Below are 22,393 nucleotides of genomic sequence, written 5' to 3'. Positions count from 1 at the left end.
AAAGCTGCAGGATTGATAGACTTTAGGGAAAAGAAACAGTCATGTTGACTAAACATGTGGGTGCTTGTGAATAAAAAAATGCAGCACACAACAAAATCTTCCATACAAATGGGTGACAAACTGGAGGAAAGACTTGATTTAATGATTTCAGGAGTGCAATGGATGCAGATGCTTTTTTGCTGCATGATACAACTGAGCTACTAAGAGTCAACAAAGCTTCATGGCATTTTGTATCAAGATGGAAAGAGGTACAGCTTGTTGGTGGATGCTAGAAGCCGAAAGACTGCTCAGCTGACTGGTGTGTCGATGGGAACACTAAATTGAGTGATTTAGATCTGTGGTAAGACATCAGTTTGATATTACTGGAAACTGTAGTTAATTGTTTGATGGCTGTGATGTTTATGCATTAGACTAACCTGACTAATAGTGTGAATTTATGTATCATATTCTATTGTGCATTTTATTCTCACCACCATTTGAATGAGTGGCTTTCACTGAAAGGATAGTACAGGACTGAGTGTTGACCAACACTGAGGGGATCTGATGGCTCTGTTATGCTGTGTGGAGCATTTTACTGGAACAATTTAGGTGCATTTGTTCTGATGGGTGGGTTGTATGAGAGGGAGGAAGTCAGTTTCATCCTATGAACCTATGAAATATTTCTGCCTCTGAAAGGGTGAGCTCCTGCAGAGTACAAATGCCACCATTCATAGGCTTTTCCAAGTTAATAAATGGTTTTGAGATTTGAGTGGTCAATGAAACCAGTGTTGTATAAGTAAAGTATATTTATTTATTATTTTTATTAGTTTGAAAGTTAAGCAAAGCAATCTGATATGGTATTTGAAGTCAGTAATTAAAGATTAAGGTCAATTAAATAACTAAGTGACGATAGTGACCTAACACTTTCCTTTAATTAGTCACCCATGCAAATGTCATTGTAAGGATGTTGATTTTTGGTTCAGGTGAATAGTTTTTGGGCCATGTTTCATTCAAAGACTGGTTTTGGCTTGATCCGTCAATTAAAACCACCACTTAGAAATAGAACAATCATGTGCAAAAAATGACTCATTTAGGTGCTGAATGAGTATGTGCACTTTCTTTTCCTAAAAAAAACTTTCCAAGCTGTGGTTGTAGGGTTTGTGCTACCACAGTGAGATGGAAAGGAGTACAACACATGTTTAGACCAACATAAGTCAACAAACCAATCACTTCTTAGCATCACACTCTATGGGGAAAGTATAACGGTTCAAGGGGAAAGGAGGCCGACTGAGTAAAGGAAAATATTTCCCTTTGTTTGGAAAGTTAAAAGGTTCATAGAAGAAGAGTTTGTATGGTGCAAAGGGACTGCCAGGTGTCTGAAAGTACACGCCACACTGAAGGTGACTCTATGTTGTGCACGCAACACATGGTGCAAACATAGGGACAAACCTTGGTTCTCCTGGCATCCAGCAGCTGCAGAGCATGGGCAGAATGAACAGAAAAACAAATGTATGGTGAAAACAGAGCGCCAGAGCTTGATGCAACAGAGATGGATGATCAACACAGACCAGCCAGATTTAAAACGAGAGCTGCTGGTTTATTAGTCCTGAGACTTCAGTCAGTACAGCACATTCACAACAAACCTTTTTCACAGCAGACTTTTTGGCTTGTTACAGCAGAAAAAAAAAGTTTTGTTTTTTTTTATTCTAAACCCAGTTCAAGGGATTCTGGTATAGATTACTGGGGTTCTTTGTTGATCAGAGACATTTGTTTCACCATATTTTGCAATTGTAACAAGTCAAAATACCTGCTATAAAAAAGTTAAATATGTACAAAGAAAACATGATTTTATTAAGATGTCCTTTCTGGAAAGAGAATATTTTAAATGAATGTCTAATTATACCAATAAACCACAAGAATTTACTGATTTTGGATTCACTGTTTCATTTATATTGGATGTAGCAGCAGTGGTTATGGAGTCATAATAAATACAAGTAGCAGAAATGTAAAATGTTATTCTAATGTCATTAAATCCTTTTTTCAGTGCTCTAACATCTGTGGAGTTGAACAGTTGATCAGCAGAAAATGAAGAAGTAATATAGCTGGTTAATTAAATTGTTAAACAAAGACAGCATCTGGTACCAGGTCTAAACCAAAAAGAAGTCACCTTGGATTTTTGATTATTACTTTATTAATTTCATAACTATTTATCACTTTTGTAAACTACACACATAATTAAGAAATAACTAGAAATTTTTCTAAGAAATGAAATGATAATCAATTGCAGATCTACTTTATTGATAATATAAACTATGAATGCTGATTTAAAAAGAAAAAAAACTTATGGAGCGATAACGTGGAGCATGCGCTCTTCCAACCACAAGGGAGCAGTGTTTGTATCAGCAGTGAAAGCTGATGAACTTCCTGCTGGCTGCTGTCATAAGAACAGTTTTGGTCACACACACTTTTCTGAGTCATGACCATTGGGCACAGCAACAGAAAGCTTGCAGCTCTTTCATGATCATTTTTCATTTTCATTCTGAGCATCAGTGACTGACATTCAGGGCGAAAATGCAGGTGCTTCTGTTTCCACATCACTAATATAACTTACATAACAGAAAGGATCCAAGCACCACCCACACCTTGAAATTACAACAGTTTCTTACTGATAAATCCCCAAAAATATTTTGTCATGATGCACAGAAAACACGAGTAACTACTTGTTAAAATCAAACTTTAAATTTGAAATGGGCAGAATATATGTAGATTGAAACAAAAAATAAGTGTTGTTAACCCATTTAAACCTCCCCCTTTTTCTTCTTTCCTTCTCATCCTCAATCATTTCTACTCTATCCTTCCTCCCTGATCAATAGCACGCTGTCTTGGAAGTAAACTGCAGGACACAGTCCAACGATTCCATTTGCATAATTACACTGTGGCTTAAAGAGACTATAAGGCCACCCCTCCCATATCCCTCTGACACCCCCAGCAGAGCTGTAGAAGTTTCATGACTCAGCAGATGTTGTGGTCACCCTGTCTTTTCTGAAGGTTTCTCTTTTATTTTGTTGCATATGCCCCATAAAAATGCTCCCAAAATGAGCTTCCAGAAATTTTACCAGCACCAAGGAGAGTTGGTGAGCTACACTGCCCCCTTTTTTGACTGACATGTGGAGCATTCAGGGGCAACTGCCTGTCATAAATCTTGTGGTGCAGAAACAAGGAATCCTTCTGAGAGTAACAACAGAGAAAAAGTCAGATTCTGGCATCTTTGTAAATGTCTTAACAAAATTCTATGGTAATCTATCAAGATGGCAATTCAGCTGAAGATCATGTTTCTTTTTTCCCTATAAATATTTCATTCTTCCTTAGAGCATTTTTACACCACAATGCTCTAAGTGCTCAGTTTTCTCCCTCTGAAAGTTTCACCTACTTATGATTTTTATAATGTAGCAGCTGGTCTGACCCCATGTACGTGAGCTTTTTTTCCTGACAGAGAAGTCTAAGGCTAAGTTACCACATTAAAGCCCTAAAGAATTGAAAAAAAAGCAAAGAAACAACTTTGAAAAATAAAAGCATTAAACTTAACCCCAGCAGTTGACTGTTTGCTTTGAATCTCACCCACTATTATGGTTAAAGATGTTTTGACTGACAGGAAAATTGTAAAAGCCTTTCTGTCCATAGATTTACAGACTTTACCTCCAGGTGGTACAGGAACAAGCTGCTATACAATATGTGCAGTGTTCTGTATGTATGTGTGTTCGTGTAAGAGAAAGTGGGCGTTTGTATCCGGCAGATGGACAGCTCTAAAGCGCTGAGTTGAGGCATCCTACCGCTCACTACATTCCTAATCTCTGTGTTGTGTGTCGTGATGGCTGACAATACACAATTACACCCACACCCATCCCAGCAAATGCTGCATTTAATCATATCCCCACAGCTACCAGCGAGGTAAGAGTGGTGTGAATGTAGACATCTGAGAGTCAATAAAAATGTTATTAATCATGTGAAAAGTATAGGACTCTTGGGCAAACATTTAACAGATATTAGTCTGAAAAAAGTTAAATATAGACAAACATAAAACTTGGTTATTACTCAGTATCATAAAAACAAAAGAAAAATATCTAAAACAAAAACCTTCAGTTTATTTTCATTTACAGGGTAACAAAATGTTGCTCCCTACTTTTACATGACATTAAAATGATAGATTTAGAGTATTTTAGTGTATTATACCCAACCTGGCCTAGGACTCTGTGCATGTTCAACAGTTGCCTACCTAGCCTTTGACTTGGAAGTAACATAGAAAGTTGGTACACAGAAAAAAATAAGTATAAGAAAGAGAAGATGGAGAAGAAAAGAATAAGAAAAAAAGGATAAACATAATAGAGTAAGAAGAAGAATGAAGATGGACGCGCTACAAAGTCATATTAATTTGCCTCCAGCTAAACTCTTTTTTTGGTCTGTGACAAAACACAGACAAAACCCACTAGTAACAAGCTAAAAGTGGGCATACTGCCACATACTGTATCAAAATAAGACACAGTCATTCAATTAATTTCCCTCCTGTATACAGGGACAAAGACAAGTTCAATTAAATGCCTGATTTGATCCATAATCGCTGTGAATTAACTGTGCATCCAGAAATTCTGACTGAAAGGTGATATACACATACATAAAACTCAACATTTCAAAGGATGGCAGTCTGAGCCACACCTGGCCACAAAAGGTCCCATTTCTTATTCAGATCAACAAAAAGTCAGCTTAACAGCCTTCACTATCTTTTGATATCTAGTGCTTGATTATAGACTTATTATTTAACTTTTTTTTTTTAAATATTTGGACTATAGCAACAAGAGAATAGCAGCAAAGGAGTGGAATTACTGTATGTATTGCAAATGTTCCCTGTGGGCCACAGGTATAGGGGTTCATTGACTGGTAGGAAAATGCTAAATACAAAGCACTGGTTCATCTTTCATGTTGTGGTTAAATAATTTTTTAATCATATTTGAGGATGTAATCTTACAACATTTTTGCATGATGATCAGAAAGTCAGCTGGGCACTGCAGGCAATAAATGTTCCCCTTTGAATATTCAAAAGATCTGCAATGATAACATAAAACTAATGCCTTTGAAGGCATGAATACAATTGTCTTTTGGCTGTTTATTCAAATAATGTCTGGACAACAACAAACAAACTCCCACTGGTTTTGGAGAAAAAGAGGAATCTCCAAGAAGTGAAGCTCATTAAAAGAAAAGAAACAAATATGGATGCACAACTATATCAGCACATAATCTCTATTAACTTAAAATGAAACAATCTTTGGCTCAAATAAAAAATACAAACACACAGATAAGGTCAAACTTTTCAGCAAAGGGTTGTCCCTGTCATTCTGCCATTGTTTCCTTGTGCAAGACACTTTATCTGCATTGCATCCAGTGTTGGCAACACTGGTATATGAATAAATGAATGCTTGGTGGTGAGTGGAAAGGCTGTTGGTGCAAATTGGAAGCCATGTTTGTGTACGTTTGTCCCAGGGCAGCTGTGGCTACACATGTAGCTTACCACCACCACAGTGGGACAATGGAGGGAACAAATAATGGATTCAATGTAAGGCTCTTTGGGCAGCCTGAAAAGCACTATATAAATCCAATCATTTATTATTATTAATATTTTATAAGTGTTCTTAATCAATGGTTGTTGACATTTTTAATCTAGTGAATAATGGATAATATAATGTGTTAATTCCACTATAGAAAAATACTTAATGTTCCCTGCAGTTAGGAGAAATATTTATGTTTATATAACCATATGGACTTAATGATTTGCAATATATTAATATTCTAGGTAGGAAAAAAAATCAATACCATGCATCCACAATGACAGAGATCCTTAATGGTTTGCAATATTAGTTTATATTTAGTTCAGTAGTAAAAACATTAGTCATCAGCATTTTAAATATATGTTATGCAAAGGTCTAAAGCCCCTCGTTCCTTTTATTATTTTTCTTCCAAGACACCAATGGACTTCTTCTAATTTTAAGCAATACTGCTTTGGTTGAAGAAATAGTTATTCAGGTTTTCTGAAGAATGTCTTTGGGCATTGACTGCCTTTTTTTTTTTTTTTTACTCATTTTCAGCCCAGTCCTTGTGCCTGACCAGTCCTTGTGTTTTTAGGTTGTTAACCCAGTTAACACTGGCCCATAAATCACTGAAGCAGAAGGGGATGCCAACTCTAATGATGAACCAGTGTTGTCTGCACATAAAAGACAACTTAGCAAATAAATAAATAGCATCTTTTGGCACTTTGTTACTAGCAGCTTTGTTACTAGCTTTGTTTCTTGAGAAAGAAAGGCTTGGGTTCGTTGTTCCATCCTCCACTCTGATTTTTATCTTACCAGTTTAGCTTCTCTGTATTTTCATTTTGTCTTATTTGAATAAAATGAGAAAGACATCGTTTTAACAATATCCTGCCATCTGGATGAAGCAGCAGCCATCTTATATATTGCAAATAGGCTCCACAAGCACACATATATCCTGTCTCCAGATAAGCTCAATGATTTTAAACAAAACACAAAAACATTAATACTTTTATACATTGTTTATCTATGACTGCTGCAGCTCCTTCAGTGTTGACTAAAAAAAGGCCAAATATCAAGTCAGCATACAGCATTAATGTGAGGAATCAGTTGTGCAAACAAATATTTGTGACTTTACCTCTCACACATACTCTGGTGTGGGTAATTAAAGTTCTGCATGCTCTTTAGACACTGGAATAACTACAAAGAGCACTGACCTTCGCTCAAACATGCAAAGTATAAATGCTTATTCACTGTGCTGTAATACTAATTATGCTACGATGCATAACCCCCAATATTTGGGTGAGACTCAACATGTCTTATGTGAGTTGTTTCATCCTTACAGAGACACAGACGCTTGATATGGGAAACTCAGCCTCCATTTTTGTGGTGAGTTGATAAGGGCTGACTGGATGGCTGAGCAGCAGCAGTCATGACTCAGTCAGATATGGTGTGCTCTAGCATCACACATTTGCCTCCAGCAGCTCTTGTCCAGCTTCAAACACCACAAAAATTCAGCTGATTTCAAGTAAAACAGATAACATCCTGTGCCAGTTGCATGGTGCAATAAAATTGCACCACATTAAATAGTTCTGGGATAATCATTATCAGTAGTCATGGCCATCAACTGTCCTGATTAAAGCTCTGCAGGCGGTGGTTGGTATTTCCCCCACACAACAGAGCCTGTGCCCCCAAAAAACAGATGAAAGACAAACTAATGCCTGAATGGTTTCCAATTTTTTTTTAAAGCTCTTGCAAATAGACTCTACATGATTTTCACAGGATAAATAATGCATGGCATTTCCTCAAGCTAATAGAGGCCTGAGGCACCTGATGCAACTGTAAAGGGTGCCACAACACATATGTAATGATTGGCCTGAAATTACTCCATTATTAATGAGGCAATTTGCTCCCCAGTCAGCCTCTCAACTAACCCAGTGGGTGTGACTAAACCATCCCTCCGTAAGTGCATACTTATGTAAGGACGCCTTGCAGCCCAGAAATCAAGTTAGAAAAGACCAATTATAGTAACACAGCACATCTGTCTTTTATTAGCTGACATACTTCATTAATGAACCCGACCAGGAGGGATATAAATATCACTCAGTGACAAAACCGAGCAAACACTGGATAAGGCTGAAGAGAAAAACACAGTCCTTTTTTTTGATTCAAGCACAAACGCGTGGAAGCCCACAGTCACTGTTCCGCTGGACACATTCAGCTCCCACAATGTATGAAGCCAAGCTAAAAATATCTACATGGATTCACAATAAGTACTTAACAGACCATTAAAAATAAGTGAAATGCTTAAGTGCTCTGGCCAAGTCACTGACAGAACTTGTTTAGCCTGAGCAGGCACAAACCAAGCACTGGACTCTATATTTATCTAAAACATTAAAATGTAAGATAATCAATATACTTCTAGCTTCTAAAGATACTTCTAAAGATATGAAGCAAGAAGAAATAACCATCCTGCTTTGAGAATCTTCCCTCTTTAGCAACAAGCTGGCAAAGGACAGCCTCTTCTTTCTCCAGTCAAAAAAGCTAAGTCAAAAACTATCTTAAAAAATGACGTTCTCATAAACAAGCAGATGTGCAGACAGACAGGTCTTGTGTGATGGCCCCACTTAAAAGCATCCTGCTTTGACCTTGGAGAATGGAGTGACGTCGTCTGCCTATTTGAGTGGTGATTGGTCTGCTGGCTGCTCAATGTCTGACAAAAATCACTCCAACAGACCGACAGAAACATAGACAGACTGGCACAAAGGCTACAAGCAGCTGGTCAAATTCAGCTTTTACATTCCTCAAAGCCTTGTTCAATTTGCTGCATCATGACCCAGCCTGCCTCAAAAAAGGAAAGAGGAAAAAAAAAAGCTCAATCTGGCCACTCAAGCAATACTCTGACCTCGTCCACAATCTGCCTCGGAGTGTCATGCACTTTTCCTCGTAGCTGACAAATCCAGCTAAAGCGAAATCTTTAAGTTGTGTCTAAAACATGAGTCCGCTGACTATTAGTAATCTTGCACTTGATATTTGACATGAAAATCATCCAGATCAGATTGACACAGAGCACAAACTCATACTGGATGCTAAATGGTTACAGCTGTTTTTAGAGACAAGTAGTTTACCTGAAAGTTAATGGTATTTCCCTAAATTAGAAAAAAGAAACTTCTAACCTGAATGCAGTAAAGAGAAATGAACACAGGTAAACAGTGAGAGATGATCAAAGTCAATGTATGTAAAGCAAAGATGTTGCAATAAGAGAGAGAGAGTGAGACAGACGGGGAGTGTTTAAGTGTCCTTGACATTTGTCTCTGGGCCTTGTGCCTACTCTTGTCAGTAAGTGATTTAACTGGGCCATGACTGACTACACCCCCACAGTGAGGTAAGCAAAAAAACCTTTTGACATCTCTCCCTCTGGGGCCAATCTGCTGAACTTGTGAAAATAAACTGAAATTAAGCAATGTTGCAGCCAGACTGTGTTAGATTCGATTCACCTGTTGGCAGAGTCATCATGCTTTTCACTTAATCAGGAACAACTGAAAGCACAGATTTCGACTATATTCTTACAAACTTGATTAAAGGGTTTTGTGTTTCCTGTGGCTGGAAGTTACACTGATTCTGCGGTGGAGAGTGAAGTAAGGAGAGTGTGACTTAAATATTTATGTGCACAAAGAACTCTTTCCAGAAAGGTTTGCACAAGTCTTAAAAAACACAAATGACTGCAAAAATTCTCTGGATTCTTGGACTGATGATGACTGTGGTCTATTGCCGAGAAGAGTATGGTGAAAGCAGAGATCAAAAACAGCAGAACTTAAAACAAAAAGACAACAGACAAGAAGCAAATAAAATTCACTGCAGCAGTGAATTAAATGTGAGAGCTCAGAGGAGTGGTCTCACCTGGTTCTCCTCATGGGTGACTCTCATCTGTTCTTTAAGGATTGATGAACGAGCCGCCTCCTCTTTCCTCATTATCCTTTCCTTCTTTAATTCAGGACTCCAGAAGCTCTTAATGCTGTTGGTGGAAGATCCCAACTTACTGTCCTTCAGTTCAAGCTCCCGTCGCAGCATCTCATTCTCCCTCTGCATGTCCCTGAGCTGGGCCTGCATCTCCAGCAGCTCCCCCCCACTGCCCCGCACAGCCTGCCTCAGCAGAGCGGAGGGCACCCCCTGGTGGTGGTGGGGGTGCAGCATGGAGAGAGAGCCCAGGTCACTGTAAGACAGAAGGTCACCATGAGGCAGCCCCACTGAGGCAATATTGGGGCTGCTGCCCATGGCTGTGACGCGGCCCCCGTACATGGCCCGACTGGTGGCGCGACCCAGAGTCATAGTGCCTTTTGGGTAGGTGGCAGTGGAACCCACGCCCTCGTGATCACTCAGGTACATGGGCCCCGAAGTAGCATAGGCAGCGTTGAGGGATTGGATGTTCTCCATTGAGAGAGTCTTGCCGCCTGCACCACCCCCGCTCCCGCTGTTTGCCCTTCGATGGCCCAATCTGGGGGACCTTGGCAGGCGCGGGGACCGTACAGGGCTGCTCTCTACATGGCCTACAGCTCTGGCACTGCCGTACATGTCCTGTGATTCAGCGACGTAGCCACCAGAGGGTCCTAACAGGGGCGCGTTGAGATGAGACTGCTCTGACTCTTTGAACTGAACATGGGTGACTTATTTTTTGGCTGAATAGGTGGAACACATCAAAGTCAGATCTGAGGAAAAAGGGGAAAAATATCTTTCAGATAAATAACTATCTGTATGTTTCAAATGTAAGACACAACACTGCTTACACTTAAATTAATTGTGCAATTCACTTAAAAATTGAACCTGGCTAAACATGGTAAAGGAAATAGTTGTATTAACTTTATGTTAGTGTTACTAAATATTAGCAGCTTACTGTCTCTATATATGTGGCTCCAATTTCAAATGGCCTGCAGGAATTTCCCAGCATCATCCCAGATGTCCCATTGGCCGAGACTTAGCTACAGTAAATCCCAACAATGCTTAAAATGCTGTCAGGGAGAGAGACTTACAACCTCACAGAATCATATATCACATATGTCTGCTCTGATCAATGATGTCAAACAATGATATTCTTATAAAAATGCAAAAATTAAAAAAAAAAAAAAAACAAAAAAACAATAAAGATGATAAATATGAAAGAATTTATTCTTTTAGAAATAATCTCAAAAAATAATAATTTTAAAAAAATACTAAAGCACAACATTTTTACTATTATTAATTACATGTTATGAGTTGTTTTTAAATCACAGATTTTGAGCATTCCATAAAGATGTACAGGGCAGATCCAATTAGAAGATTATGCAAGTATGATCCCAAGCTGATCATCTCTTCTGGGAGAAAGAATGTTTTTTGTAAAGCGGGTTTATTATTTAGTTAGCTTACAAGTGACTCCATATTTGCAGAGAAACACAAGCGCGAGCTGCATATAGTATGTAGAAAACCACCGTGCATCGATATGTAGAATGTGTAACATATAGTATCATGACGAACTGAGCAATACAATCTAATAATAAAAATCAATGATGAAAGACGGCTGGCATTCAAAAGCCCAAGTTCATGGCAAATGAAAAAGATTAAAGTTCTGCATCACTATACTTTCTCATAAACTCATAGATTATCACTGACATTGTGCAGATCATAGTACAGTTGTCAGGATGTTTAAACTGAGCATTTCTTTACTCTGGTATGTATTTTATCCTCTGAACAATGCATGAAAAACATGCATCAGTTTTTTTTTTTATTTTAAAAAGCATAACATGATAGCAGTAGTCCCAGAGGGCATTTCATAATTAGGGACCTAATCAAATCAAGTAACTTTTTTAGCTCTGATGTTAATTAAAATTCCAAGAATTCACAGGTTTGAAAATGAAGCACATCCTGCTTGGTAACAAGGGAAAAAATTATACAGGAGACTTAATTTTTAATGATGTAATAATGGCCAGGCCATTCCGTGCCATCTGTAGCTTAAATATATCTCAAGACATATTACAGGGTATGATTAATTCAAACTCAAGGTGCCATTATTACACTGGTCGATATTTTTAGGTCAAGCACAGAAAGCTGTTATCAATAAACGCTGAAAATAAAGACACTAACTAGATTTGTTAATGTCTCAAGATGTCTGTTGATGAATAATATTTGACTTTGAGTTTAAAAAAAAAATAGACTCTTCCATCTCTTTCTCGTCTGGTGACACTCTGAAGATTCAGTTGCTATGGTGACTCTGTCTGTGCTAACACTTATAAATCCCCTTAGTCCTCTGACATGTCTGCAGAGTAAGTTTCCAAAAGGTATGTAAAAAGAAATTGTTGCTAAATATAATGGTACTGCAAACTTTAGGAAATGTCTGAATTTAATTTAACAAGAAAAAGAGAATTTCTGGCACAGAACAACGATGTGTCAACAGGTCTCTGTGAAGTACAAAACTCAATAGGAACTTGGATGATAGCAACCCTCAGCTCTGTTCACTGAAGCATCATTTGTGAGGAAGCACTTGGCCAGGGGCGGTCAGTGAAGAATTGAAGAGGGTCACAAAGGACAGTGTAATCTCTTAGTTATATTTAGTAACAGGTGTCTGGAAATGGCATATGAATGTTCAAATATAAAATGGTAGAACAAATCTGGCAGAATTTGTCTAAGGACCTGGACAGAACATGTTATCAAATGTCATCACAAGCTGAAAATAATTCCTCTAAGAAACTCAGATTTCAAATATGCACATGTCTTATCTTCAAGCTTGCTACTCTGACGTCTGATAGATAAATGTTTTAGGGGACAAATTAAGTTTCTTTAAAAACCTAATAAGACTTACTGATGTCTGGTTTCTGGAAGCACTGTTAGTGTTAATAAATCAAGTCAGTAGTTTGCAGTGTCAAGCTAAATATCCTGCACAGCATCTTTGAGTCACTGTTTGTCAGCCTTTGTCCATGTCACCACTGATGCACCAGTGATTCACACAGTGACTCTCTGGTATATTTTTGCTTTTCTAAGCTGTACTTTTTTTACCACAAAAACATATGAGTAAAGGTGGGCCACAAGTCCCAACATTTTCTGTGCTATTTGGCCTTAGCTATGATTCAGTTATGTAACAGGTGTAATTGAAAATTACAGAAAAACGATGCGGTGTAAAGAGGGGAAATGTATGAAAAATTGTGCCAGCTGTGCCAGACTGCTGATCGAGGACGTTAACAGCTGCACTTATATTCCAGCTGGGCAACTGCATGTCTTCCACTTTGCTCCTTATTTTTCCATAATATCGTCTTTCTACCAGAAGCAAGGCATCACACTTAGTTTCCTAATTTAAAACTAGTGGAAAGTGCTAACAGCAATGCTTTACATTATACGTGTGTGGTGGTGTATTTTCAGCAAAGACTCTACCTACCTTGTGTATTTCTCTAGTTTCTTCTGATTTTACTAGATTAGGAAATATTTCAGATTTATTTCTTTCACTCCCTCTTTCTGTGCCCATCCAGGTTTCTGGTTACTAGCAAAGCGAATATGAATTGATCTTATGTTAAGTCATGGAATGTGAAGTGGGCCCATTTTAAACTACACTTCATAGTGTTACCAGAAGACGGCAGTTCTGCCCATTAGTTTCTTATGACTGATAATTTCCTTATTAGTTCACATTGCATACAATATCTCCAGTTCCCTAAAAGACACAAACATGACCTGCACTAGTTGACATCTCATAGTAAATATAAATAGTGTCAGTTATTGTCTTTGTCTGACATTGTTCAAAAGACAAAACTTCCTACTTAGAGTAAAGATTTTACTTGTGTATCAGCTGCATCTAAAGCTCCAAAGCAATATATTATTGCAGACAGTGATAACATTAGACAACCACAGGAGATGTCAGCTAAGAGGGCCAGCTGCAACCCTCCCCCTCACCCCTACTCTGAAAAGATTATTTTATAAACAAGGAAATAACTAGTTTTATGCTTATTTCCATAAAGACACCAACTGGTTTTTATCAGGCATCATGTCATTCCTTATTACAATTTAAAATGGTTTAGCCTTCTTATGTAGACTTTAATGTTCCAGATTTTTTGCAGTATATACAGTAGCTTATGTTGTTCTGGAATTACGGAGCCATTACAGCTACCCAGACTGGAAACATGTCAACAAATTCCAGAGTGTAGGCCAATGAGGAAAATCATCTCTGGTAATTCAGAGAGCAGCAGTGCAGAAACAGCAGAGATGATACAGATGTCCTGAAACAACAATTTCGCCACAGGCTATGTGTGGAGTCCATGAAACTGTTTTCTGTTGAGAAGATCTGACATTTAGAAAGCCAGCATGCAGACTATCATGTTATTACTCAAATCAAAGTGTGGTGATGGAGACGAAAAACTGATCTTAGCATGAGGCAATGTGCTCCAGAGGTCATGTCATTGGCAGACATAGCCGGACTGACAAATTTGTCTGTGCTGTGTGGGCTGATAATAGTTCAGAAAGAAACAAGGAACCGGGTTAGTTCGGTGCAGAGCTCCTTGAGCAACACATGCAGCCTTCTCATCAGGTATTCTACTATAGAGCATTACGCCTACGTTCCTATTGACTGGATGAGAACATGTTAATATGTTACACTAAATTGGCTCGTTCACCAAATTCCAGTGTTTGGCGGTGGTTCTCTTTGGGCTGGAATCCTTCCGTAAGGAAAGATACGCGTCGGACAACCCGGCTAAATTGGTTGTGTAAATGTTTTCAGTGTACGCCTACATTCATGCCGGCTGCCTTCACGTTTAGGCTGAATTACATTTGATGCAGCAAAGCAGGGCACGACCGAGCAATTGACAGCTCTCTGGGCCTACATTTTCGACGGCTCCAGCGTGGCGTGCGTGCGCGGAGCACCTGAATACACCAATGAAATTATAGACTAACCCGCCGCGAGGAACCCGACTGAAACACTTATTTTTAAATGTTTTATCGTCTCAACACGGCCTGAAAATGCAAATTCTCGGGTATCAAGTGAGCACTGACTGGCTGTTTCAATGACCACAGAAGCGTTTTTTTTTAAACGCGGGTATTCATTGGTTTTCCGGCCAAACGTACAATAAAACGAGCGAACACTCGCCTTGGTTTGGGTGTCATTACTACATTAAATACCAGGAAGAACTGGTGTGAAATAAATTGAAGAGATATACCTTTATCGATGTTAATTCCTCTCCTTCGGCGCTCTAGACGGCATCTTGTCGCCTCCATTCACCCCAGCAGCCTCTCTGAGCATCCTGCGCTGTCATTGGGCAGCGGACACGCTCTCTCTCCTCCTCTACACACCAGGGAGCAGCATCACCACTACTGCAAGTGGCAGCTGGCAGGAGGGGATGGGCGGATCAGATGCAGAAAGCAGCCTGCACGGAATTTCACATCATCTTGGTGCTGAATGAAAATCGCTGGCCATGTCCACTCACGTGACTCAAGATGATGGTTAATTTCTACTTATTTATGTCTTTATTTAGTTTTTTTTCTGTCTCATTTATCCCATATATATGTCACATTGTCCCCGATCACGCCAATCTTTCACAGGTTGTTCTGACACTGATCGGAAGTAGGCAAACATGCTGTATGGTTTAATGATAATTGATCTAATTAGTACAAGTAAAGCCTATGTGCACTACCTGCATCAGCAAAACCATGTCTAAATGACTAATAATGTGCATTGCATTCAGTTTTGTGCTCCAAGTTAGATTAAACTCAAGTTTAATTATGGTAAACAAATAACTGTTGGGTTCAGAGATCAGGTTTAAGCACTAATTTCTAATTATGTATATGCTACACAAAATCATTTACTATTTTCAATTTGACTGAAATAAGTATCATTAGAAATTTAAGAATAAATTGTACTGAATAGTGAATCAGAATGAAACTCAAGAGTGGCTAATTTGAGGAGAATCAAACAAACTAAGAAGAAAAATGTTGTTATACCAATTTTAATCTTATTTAAGCATCAGCTAAGCCTTCTTCTTCTACTGTAAACAAGAGAATGAAGTAGGGCTTTCCGTCTTAGTTCGCTGCATGCTCAATTCAGTTACCGACGAGAAACCTGTGAAACTCAGGTGGTTGGCCTCACCGAGTTTATCATTGTTGAACAGAGAACTGCCAAGAAGGTTCCTCCATCCTCAACTCCTTTCAGGTCTCCATCACAAAAGTGTCAGTTAAACATGTGTTTAGTTAGGCTGCTGCCATATATCTACACCTCTAAAACTCATTACATCATTTTCAGCCACACGTGTTTCCAGTATGCACAGATAGTACATGTTTATTTTCATAGCCTGATCTGATTCAAGTGTTTGCAAGAAGCACTTTTATTCTGAGTGGATTTTTAATCTGACTAAAATTTCGCCAAACATTAATGTTTATAACAGAAATCAGTGTTTCTCAAGTCTGATCTTCAGAACACACAGTCCTGCATGTTTTAGATGTTTCTGTACTTTAACAAACCTGGCTGACATGAATGGCTCATTAACAAGCCTTGATGAGGAGGTTATTTAATCTGAATTAGGTGTGTTGAAGTTAGGAAATATTGAAAACATGCAGGACAGGGGGTCGTGGGGACCAGGATTGAGAAACATTGACACAAATCTTTCATGTTACTTGAAAAAAAATGGTTAAAATGAAGCGTTTACCCACTTGTTCATGCAGATCATTGTTTAAAAAACATTAAAGTCCACTTAAAGTGCCAAAAGTAAAACTTCTTATTGTTCTGATGTTCTGTTTTATAATAATCTGTAAATTTATTAGTGGTTGCCACATTGTTGTGGGATAAATCTACATGCATGTGCAGGTGCACAGAGAGTACTTAAGTATGATTAATTTGAAATGTAGGCCTATTTTCTTTAATCTGATACATATTTTAGGTATATTTTTTTCATTTATAGCAAGCACTTTAGCAAATAAAAATAAATTCATCTGAATAATCCTTACATTTTCTTATCTCATGTTTCAGAGCAGGCACAGATCAAGGATTATTTTTCTTTTTTTCAAATAATCAACATTCTGCACCAACTCATGATCTCTGTGATTTTATGCAAGCAGCACAGCAGCATTCAATATACAGTGAATACATAACTACATGCATAATTAGCATAATAATAAATAAGCTTTACTGAAGCTATTTGACAATATGTCATTTATATTATACACAGCAATTATTTTCCTTGCATGAATGAAGCAGTTGCAGCTCACCAATATCAGTGAACCAGCAGGAGATGAGACATAGAGAAAACATAAGCACAGGAGTAGCATGTTCCAGTAAAGTACATGGCAGTAGCCCAGAAATTGACATTAAAAGTCATTACGAAACAATTAGCATCTGACATTATATGTTGATTTCAAGGTTTTATTGTATATTTTTCCAATGCTAACTTTACCCATACACTCAGAGTAATAAAGATGATCAAGCAATACTTTTTTTTTCTAATTTAAATCTTGTTAATATTGTTTTGTTTGAAAATGAATTTAAGCACATGCTGTACTTTGTTGAATTGCTGACACTTTTATAAAAAGAAAAATTAATCTATATTAAATTTTATATGTTTTGTTGTTTAAAAAAACAATTATTTCAGTGTATTCTGCTAATGGTGTGTAGTTTGAACTGTGAGCTGCAATGCAAGTAGTAGCTGATACTTAATATTAAAGGATTTGGATCTTATCTGGGACAAAATGTATTGATCATGACACCTAAAATATAATTACATATTCTCTCAAATATAATCAGAGGTTAGTTATTTCTATAATGTGATTACATACTCTAGAATAAAGGTAATCTTTTTCTCCTCCTCCTGACTTGTACAGTATATTCCAAAGATGAGGCAACATTTAATTTCTTCTAATAATATTTGCATGACTGTAGTAAAAGTAGGATAGACATAAAAAAAAACAAAAAACTAAAATACATCACACTACTTTGCATCACTGCAACAAGGGTGAGGCATTTATCTACTAATCCTGGCAAGAATAAAATAGCCTGACGCTTTTAACTCTCAGCTTTATATTCCAAGAGATTCTGTACTGGCCTGTAATTTAGCTTCAACAGCATTCGTTCCCATCTGATCCTGTTTTTCTTACTGACTGAGCAGAAGAAACAGAACCCCCCCAGTTCTGCTTGCATGAGAATAGATCAAGTGTGCAGGATTAGATGAAACCAAAGCCAGCAGAGACAAAGCAGGGGACCACTGGTGCCCTGCAGTATGAGATTTATTTTTCAGGTTTGGTTTAAATGGTCCATTTTTCAAAATTGACTCTTAATCATATTTGTAAATACATTTGTTTTCTGTCTAACTGAGAAGTATTCTGAACATTATTACATGTACATTAGATTATAATTACTATATTATATTTACCATTAATGAACACGGCACTGAGATGACAACATACAACAAGGCATCTATCAAGACAGAAGAGCAAAAAGGAAAGAAAAAGTACATTCCTAAACACAGGATCATTTAGAATATATGGTGGGGTAATAAAAAATTTATCTGATATAAAGCTACTGCCAGTCAACTTGAATTTGCATAAAACCGCTTACCCAACTGTGTCCTAAGGTCTCAGATCCACCCATTAACACCTCCAAAACCTCACTTAATAATGTCTAACTTTTTCTAAGGTAGAAATGATACATTATTGTTTTGTAGATTTGCAGCATTTGTTTCACTGTTTCTGAGCCAACTCTGTGGCATTTCATCTGATGCCCTGCAAACTCACAGATAACAAGACTTTATGCATTAATGTCATTTTTACCTTAAAGACATATTATGGCATTAATCTTGTCAACACAACTTCAAGAGCATACTGTCAACAGCTGGAAGATTTTGCAGACACAAAAGCATTGAAATATAGGCTTAAATGGAATCATGAAGCTGCTAGCCTACTCACATTGTTAAAAAAAACAATACATTTTTTAAGGTAACTACATATGCCATTAGTATTCCTGACTGAAGAATTTCTGCTGCAGCATGAATCAGTCTGATCTCATAGCATCATATTTTGAAATTCCATCATGAGGTGAATTTGTCCTTCACAAGTGTTTGAACAGACGGCCCAGCAGGCATTTGCAAAACCGAGAAATGGTCCTCTGGCTCCTGTCTTTCCCCTGCCTTTAGGCCACCTGGAATTACAAGCACTTACTCCCATTTTGCATGGTAAACACTGATGGTAAGTGTGCTTGACAGGGCCCAATGGAGAGGCATCAGCATTTCTGTGTCCTGAACACACAAAAATCTCAGTGTTTTCCTTTCTTGCTCTCCATCACGTGGACACACAGGTTTAAATTAGCAGAAATGGTGGGAAAAAGATTACAGTGAGACAACCACTGAGCTCATGTGGTTAAAAAAAGTACCAACCTCTGAGTTCTAATTGTGTTTCCATCATGATATCACATTCACAGACAGAACATAAGTGTTAGTTATTAGATTGATTTGAAGCACTCAGAGCATCAGATGCTTCTAACAATTTCACCACAATGTGCGTCTGCGTGTGCCTGCAGAGCAGCGATATGGTCGATGCAAGGAGCTGCCAGAACCTCCCATTTTCAGTCTCTTTGATTAGTGTCAGCATTGACATTGTAAATATTAGAATGACTTGAAGAAAAAGAAAAACATACTGCAGAATTATCATTAACAACAGGTCAGAAACATGGTAGCACACTCTGCTTCCAAAGCATTTTCATTAAGTCCTTGAAAACTTTAGATGTTAATAACAGAATAATAGCTGTGATATGAGTGTAGATCTCTACCAGAGTAGCTGCACCATTATGATGTTAAGCTGGCTTTAATTAAAAAATATTTTTATATTTATATCAATAAACAAATGTTACATCTATGGGATAAAAAGCAAGACATCATAACCCCATGATTCAGTAAAGTGAAAAAGAATTAGATTCGTGTTGAGTTGATGTCATCACTTAAGAGGCAAACAAAGTATTTGGCAATGTGATTGTTTAGAACCAAAAATGTAAAAAGAGTAGGACTGAGTAATCTCTGACAACAAATAGAATAAAAAAGACCCAACATTTTGGTTTAAAACTACTTCACTGAAAGATATAGAATCATGAACTGACCAGTAATCCAGACTGTTTGTGTGTCTTTTAGTAGAAATAGAGCACGTATCCTCGGTTTTTACAGAAGAATATGAATGACGATAGGCTGGTTTACAATTCAAGGGAGACTTTGAGAGATAGGTCTGAACTTTAAAGGCTGGAAAGTAATCTGGTTGCAGCTGGAAAGTTGTCTGCTGTGAACATTTTAAAATGTTTTATCTATTTACTGCATTTGTGCTTGCAACTATCATGTTGCTTCAGACCGATCATGTAGTTGACAGTATTATGTTTTTCTCACAACCAAAAAACCAACCAGTGTTCCTAAATAACTGATTATTCAATCCCTAACTTGTTTTAAAATTTTTGTTTTTTATGGTCTTTATTAAAGGAGCTTGTTTGCCATTTTTTGGAGGCAGTTTCTGGCATGTTACAGCAAGACGTAATATCTTTATTTTCTCTGACAGCTGGTTCACTATATTTCAATATAGTGAACTCCGGAGTCCACCCCCCAACTAATGACAGGCATTTTCTGATATTTTCTGACATTTTATAGATTAAACATTAAGTTGAAAATTAAACAAACCGATAGACATACTGGTATTCCAGAGTAATTTATCAATAGATAGTAGCTAATCTATAAGTTTGCTAAATGAGTTCAAGAGATGTGAGATTTGCAGAGAAGTGAAAACAAACATGACTGACACCCTGAAATGTAGATGTCAGAAATGTTTTTGTAGTACTTTTACATAAAAGAGTGATATTTGAAATGAAGCTTTCTGCAATAAAACAAAAATGACAGTGGCTTGGCTAGAAATAACAAAAAAAAGGATGAGCTTATATGAAATCTTAGAGTATTAGATACTTTATTCTCCAATGAGCCAGTGATAATAAATAAACAAAGCATCTAGGAAACTTAAAGGCCTGGTGAAGGACTGTTTCATTATGAAAGAGTGTATTGACAGTGCAGTACTCACAAGCAAGCAGATTGAGACAGTGAGTGACAGGTGAGGCAGGAAAACCTGAGCTGCAAGCACCCCCTCAGTCCCATTGGCTTCTAGTTGCTCAACAGCCAGCTGGATTTAAGGCTGATAGGGTTTTAGTTCTGCCAGCTTCCTGAAATGTAGTTAAAACACAACAAAGTCTTATTGAGTGGTTCCTCTGTCACTTTAAGGATATCTCTTTGTTTACTTCATAAAGATGTTTTAGTTTGCCCAGTCTTTGGGGAAAGGTGGAAATACAGGTCTTAGAAATGTTGCATTTACAGCATAAAATAATGACACAATGAATCAGGCTAATTTAGGGCTATGCTCCAGTAATCTGTGAGGGTACTTTGACTGTAGCAATGGAGATATATCATTTGTGGGATAAGTATTCTGCTCCTTTCTTCTTCTGTTTCCCATCACCTAAGGATGAGTCATGAACTTTTCCTTATGAGGTCACTGCTGATGTTAATAACTAGCTCATCCTCAGAGGCTGAGGTTCTCATCACGACTTACAGGAAATGAATGAATACAAGCATCCTAATTACAGTTAATGAGTCAACTTTCATGCCCGTAATTTGAGGACATCAAGGTCAAGTGACCTTTTAACTGAGGACAATAATAAGACATGATCAATCCATCTGCAGCATATAAGCAGTCACCTGCTCTGCCCAAGTTTACTTGTCTAAACAAATGTCTGTAGAACACTATTGAGCAAATGACCTTCAACATAGTGTGAGTAGGAAGGATCAGAAGAGGCTGGACAGTGCTACCGGATGGACTGCAAGACTCGGCAATAAGTCTTTGATTTAAGTCTAAGTTTTATAACCTTCTTTATGAGTCAAATCAGCTGATAACAAAATTTTAAAGGTCTTTTAACCTCTGTGGAGGTTTTGTCTTCATCAAAAATTATGTATCTAAAATGAAGTCCCCCATTTGCCCCTTCTGAAAACTGATAATGGAAGTCTGTGGTGTACTTGGTCATGGTATAATGCAGCGGTTCAGTGCCTCTTTCATTACCGATACCTTTGTTTCTGGCAGTTTGCCTTGTAAAAATGTCTTTCTAATCCCAACAAGCATTTCCCTCAAGAGTCATCATATCTTAATCTTTGGTGAAAATGTGATGGACATAAAATAATGGGGGAAAAATGATTCAGGCTTTCATGACTCACAAGATCTTTTATTGTTTGATTTGCAGGTCAGTGCAGAGACTGACCTCATTAAAGAAATCATTGACTTTCTTTTAGCGGGGAGCCTGGGTAGAAGTTCATTTTAATCCTCTCACATCTTCCAGCTTTCTTTGACTGTCTAGTCCAGCCAATTATAAAAGACCACCAATGAGTCTGGATTAGGATCAAGGACAAAGCAGCAAGGGTCTCTTCGACATTTACATGATTTCACTGGGTTATATTATAGAAAGTTATCTTCCTGCTTTGCTATTCTAAGCATAAAATTAAACATGCCTGAAATTAAAAGTTTTTATTAAACAGAATGAATTAACAGAGCTTGTGTGCTTCTGTTTGCGTGCTTTAACCCGGTGCTTTATATGTTTTATCATGAATCAAAGAGGTAATAATACACACAGGAGAGCAGTTTTACAACCCCAGTGCCAGTAAAATTGGGGCGTGTGTAAAATTCAATGATTTGAAAATCTCATAGAGCAATGTTTTATTCATAATGGTACAGATAAAACATATTAAATTATGATGCAGAGAAATTCTTCTAATTCATGAAAAAATAAGCTCATCTTGAATTTTATGAGAGCAACATGTCTCAAAAAGGTTGGGACAGGGTCTTACTACTGT

General features: G+C 37.7%; 1 protein-coding gene across 6 annotated transcripts in view; it reads right to left on the bottom strand.

Moving 5' to 3' along the window:
• The window catches only part of erc2 (ELKS/RAB6-interacting/CAST family member 2), a 44,491-nt gene extending 29,627 nt beyond the window's left edge, over positions 1–14,864 (bottom strand). For 3 of the 6 annotated variants that reach the window (XM_041981501.1, XM_041981504.1, XM_041981503.1), the window contains exons 1-3: positions 14,717–14,864; positions 9,453–10,258; positions 1,429–1,452 (exon numbers count right to left, since the gene is read on the bottom strand). In XM_041981501.1, the coding sequence (XP_041837435.1) occupies positions 1,429–1,452; positions 9,453–10,124 (696 nt within the window). In that variant the 5' untranslated portion in view covers positions 10,125–10,258; positions 14,717–14,864. The remainder of the gene's footprint in view (positions 1–1,428; positions 1,453–9,452; positions 10,259–14,716) is intronic. The other 3 variants (XM_041981505.1, XM_041981502.1, XM_041981506.1) reach the window with 3 other exon arrangements.
• Between the last annotated feature and the right edge of the window lie 7,529 nt (positions 14,865–22,393).

Source organism: Melanotaenia boesemani, chromosome 3 (genome assembly GCF_017639745.1).
Source record: "Melanotaenia boesemani isolate fMelBoe1 chromosome 3, fMelBoe1.pri, whole genome shotgun sequence".
In the NCBI taxonomy this organism is placed as follows: domain Eukaryota; kingdom Metazoa; phylum Chordata; class Actinopteri; order Atheriniformes; family Melanotaeniidae; genus Melanotaenia; species Melanotaenia boesemani.
This window is presented reverse-complemented; position numbering and strand designations above follow the sequence as displayed.